We start from the raw sequence: 4,083 nt of genomic DNA, 5'->3' as shown, positions 1-4,083 counted from the left end.
GTAATAATGATGAAATATCAAGTTTATTCTTACGCATAGTAAATACACATAGTTAAAGTTTAATGAAATACAAGTTTAAAATAATACCATTTTTAAATTTGCCTTTTTCAAGATGTATATTTATTTATTTATATACATATATGCATAAGTAAATATATATCTATTTAAATAATACCACAAGATGATCGCGATCGTGACGACATTCACATAGGTTAATATAGGTTACAGTCGTGTATACAACCGTGGAATAGGTAGTACACGTTAGAATATAACCTGTAAAACACGTGTATAACACGTGAGTAAAATTGCAAACAAAATGAGTTTATTTGTGATAAACAGGTATGTAAAAATGTCCAAAAATATCATACATGTGTGTTAATAAACTTAATCACTGAGTAATAAATTTAGTCAATTAAACTATATAAATAGATATTCTATTATATTAATCGTACTCGAGTTTTTAGTTCTAATAGATAGAATATTTATTATTAATATACATATTCTATTTGTTGATAGATATGAGGGTGAAAAAGAAGAAACAAAAAATGAAAGGAATCATTTGTCTGAATTATTAAAAAGAATAGAAGAACGTAAAGTAGAAAGAGCTATTAAAACTAATCATCAAATACAGGAAAGTAGTTCTCAAAATGCACAAGAATCGAATTATAAAAAGAACAAGAAAAGAGCACAAAATCTTAATAAATGTCCAATAGAAAATATTAATTTGAATGAAAATAGTACATCGAGTGACGTTAAAAGAAAGGCAGAATTACCTGTTTCAGAGCGTAGAAAGAATAAAAAGAAGAGGAAATATAGCGAAGGAAGTTCTAATGAAACAATTAAAACTGCAGATAAAACATTGCAAAGTGAAAATACAGATAATCAGGATAATGAAATACCTAATAAATCATCAGACCCGAATGAAACACAAGAAAAAATATCAGGACAGAATAGTGATTTCATAATTCTGGGTGTAAAAAATAAGCGAAGGGAGCGTGAAGTTAAGAGAATTCTGCCAGAATGGTTGGCTAATCCAGAAGTCATATCTATTGATTTAAATAGCGGTCCAACCTTGGACGACATGAATTCAATTTTAGATTTTAAGCTTATTGAAGCTTTAAGAGCTAACGGGATTAATAAATTATTTCCTGTTCAAGCTAGTATGGTATCTTGGCTATCGAAGTGTAATAAAGATAGGCAACAAAAATGGTGGTTAAGGGATACGTGTGTATCTGCTCCTACGGGCAGTGGTACGAATATACAAGTTATTTATAGCAAATTGAAATATTTACATTCTAGTTTCGATACTTTATCGTGTTTTGTTAATAAATAATGTTAAATTCTAATTACAATTAATGTTGTTAATGAATATTATTTCAAGTCAGTTTTCTTTATTTAATTAAACATTGCATACAACGAATAGATTAAAGCTCCGTATTTAAAAAATTACTTTCTGTCGTGAAAAAAAATAATTTAAGAAATTATTCTCTCTTTAGGTAAAACTCTAGCATATGTTCTACCAATTGTCCAGGCATTACAATTTCGTATAGTTCCGAAGGTGCGCTGTTTAGTTGTTGCACCCGTACAAGAATTAGCTATGCAAGTGTATAAAGTGATGCTTACGTATACTTCGCATACAAATTTAAGAGTTGGTTTACTTTCCGGCGCATCAGCATTTCACGAAGAACAAAGAAATATTCGAAAAGAGAGTATGTGTTTATAAATTTTAAGAAGAAGGTTTTGTTTACATTATTTATAAAATACAAAATATTCTCTATAATTTTTATATTTCAGATGATAGAGGGGAATATATCTCTCTAGTGGATATAGTGGTTGCCACGCCTGGACGGTTAAAAGACCACATATTAAAAACATCGGGATTTTCATTGGATGATATGAGATTTCTTGTAATCGATGAAGCAGATACAGCTACTGACTGGTTGGAGTATATCCCCGAGCCTCATTATCAAACTCCACGATTAACATTTTCCAACTTACGTTCTGGGTTAGTTTTTAGTTACAATTTAGTTAGAATTATCATTTACCAAGATGATATGTATTAATATAAAGTTGTATTATCTGATATTAAATCTATAATAATGCATTCATTTTTAAACAGTAAAATTCCAGCACAAAAGTTATTATTCAGTGCAACATTATCGCAAGATCCTGAAAAACTTGATCGGCTTGGACTCTTTCAGCCAATATTATTTACGTCTGTTTTGGTGACAGGCAAGGACGATGATGTAAATTTAGATAAAGAAGCGGTTAATTTTCTAGGGCGTTATACGAGCCCAGAAGAATTAAAAGAAGAAGCAATAGAATGTGAAGCAGAATATAAACCAGTAGCTTTATATCAATTAATAATCAGGAATGATATCACTTTTAAAGTATTAGTGTTTACAAATTCTGGAGGAACTGCTCATAGATTAACTATTTTACTCCAATCGCTCTTATCTAAAAAGAATATAGTGGTTGGAGAACTTTCTGCGCAACTTGCATCAAAAGAACGTGAGGATATACTTAGGAAATTTAGAAGTGGAAAAATTCAAATGTACGTTTTGTTTATAATTTCGTCGAAAATTAAGATCAATATTTTCTAAAAATTGTGATATAATTTTATTATACTTTCAGACTTGTATGTTCAGATGCATTAGCAAGGGGTGTAGATATTCCAAATGTACAGTTAGTCATAAGTTATGATCTTCCTAAGCATATTAACGGTTATATCCACAGAGCAGGAAGAACAGGACGCGCTGGTAAATCCGGTACTGCTATATCCATTCTGACACCCAAACAAGTCAAAATATTTAAGCATATGTTGAATAATGCGCATAAAGTAATACCACGTGTTGAAAAAATCGAACTAAGTGGTATTATAAATGACATCGATTATTTGAGTCATATTGATAAATTAAAACATGCTCTTGAAATAGAGAAACAGAACTTATTACGTGTAAAAGCTGTTAAATAAAATATAATTTAACTGAAAATGTTTACCTGTAACTGAAAAAATTGTCTAATAAATCAAAACCTTTTTCGAACCTATAGAATCCACTGAGTGATCCTTGTAGTAAGTATCCTATTCCAAACACGAGTCCGAATACAGAATTGCTCTAATATCTCTAGTTTTCAATAACAAGAATTTTTATAAAAACACGCGATTTGGTTGATGGCCAATATTTAAAAGTGCGCAAAACAATAGCAGATTGATTTAGTTTTAAATAGAGATAATTTTTCTGATATCGATATAAGGAATTGTTAAATGTTATAGTTTCAAGTGATTGTAAATTGTCATCGAAGCATAAAAGGAGTCCATGTGCGCAATTTCTATGTATTATTTTTCTGAAAAGTTCTTTATCTAAGACTATTTGTTATACTGTATGCAATTCTATAGACATTTCTGGAGAAAGAGCCGCCCAGAAAAGATGTTAGAACTGTTTTTAATTCGTAGAGGTCGAAAAAAAAATATGCTGAGAGAGTATATACGATATTTCGTCGCCGCGTTACTATTGCTCGTCCGTTTCGTATCATCGCGTTTGGAGCTACTTTCTTCGGAAAAATCTTACTCGTTCATTTTCCGCTCGAAAACGTAGTGATAACTTTTCTTACGCTGGGTTATTGCAAATTCTTGATCATTATACTATACATATATAAATTGTTAAAAATCACTTACATATAACTACGACACTGAGAGATTGAAGTTGGCGAGTGATTGGTATGGTGGCAAAACATATACAAGTATGCTTTACTCGTATGTACATATATACGTACATGACCGGCGGATATTTTTCTGATCTGTCTAAATTAAAAACTTTCTTTTTTTTTGTAGAAATGTTTACAGAATCTGAAAATATGTAACGAGTTTGTGGCAAATGAAGAAGTTTTCGTACAACTGCAAACATAATTTAAAACGTAATAATTTCTCATATCGACTATTTCTATATATCAATCTATCCAGGCAAATTGGTTCTATCATTCAAAACTGAATTGAATCTTTTGGCGTTATTACTTTTCATCTAACACAGTTATTTTGGTCGAAACAACATGATTTTACGAGAAATCGTATTCGATAATTGAAGA

At 30.3% G+C, this 4,083-nt stretch overlaps 1 protein-coding gene across 1 annotated transcript; it reads left to right on the top strand.

Moving 5' to 3' along the window:
* The first annotated feature begins 244 nt into the window (after positions 1-244).
* On the top strand, positions 245-2,974 carry LOC139996396 (probable ATP-dependent RNA helicase Dbp73D). Its single transcript, XM_072020755.1, has 6 exons — positions 245-339; positions 517-1,250; positions 1,497-1,709; positions 1,795-2,005; positions 2,120-2,554; positions 2,635-2,974. The coding sequence occupies exons 1-6, from the start codon at positions 317-319 to the stop codon at positions 2,972-2,974; spliced, it is 1,956 nt and encodes a 651-aa protein (XP_071876856.1). The 5' UTR covers positions 245-316.
* The last annotated feature ends 1,109 nt before the right edge of the window (positions 2,975-4,083 follow it).

The sequence above is a fragment of the Bombus fervidus genome, chromosome 18, assembly GCF_041682495.2.
Source record: "Bombus fervidus isolate BK054 chromosome 18, iyBomFerv1, whole genome shotgun sequence".
NCBI lineage: Eukaryota > Metazoa > Arthropoda > Insecta > Hymenoptera > Apidae > Bombus > Bombus fervidus.
Note: the sequence above shows the minus strand (reverse complement) of the source record. Positions and strands in the feature narration are given on the sequence as shown.

Coding starts and splice junctions, on each gene's coding strand:
- LOC139996396 (XM_072020755.1), top strand. CDS start 317: ATGAGTTTATTTGTGATAAACAG. Junction 340..516: donor AGTTTATTTGTGATAAACAG/GTATGTAAAAAT, acceptor ATTTGTTGATAG/ATATGAGGGTGAAAAAGAAG. Junction 1,710..1,794: donor AAGAAATATTCGAAAAGAGA/GTATGTGTTTAT, acceptor TTTATATTTCAG/ATGATAGAGGGGAATATATC.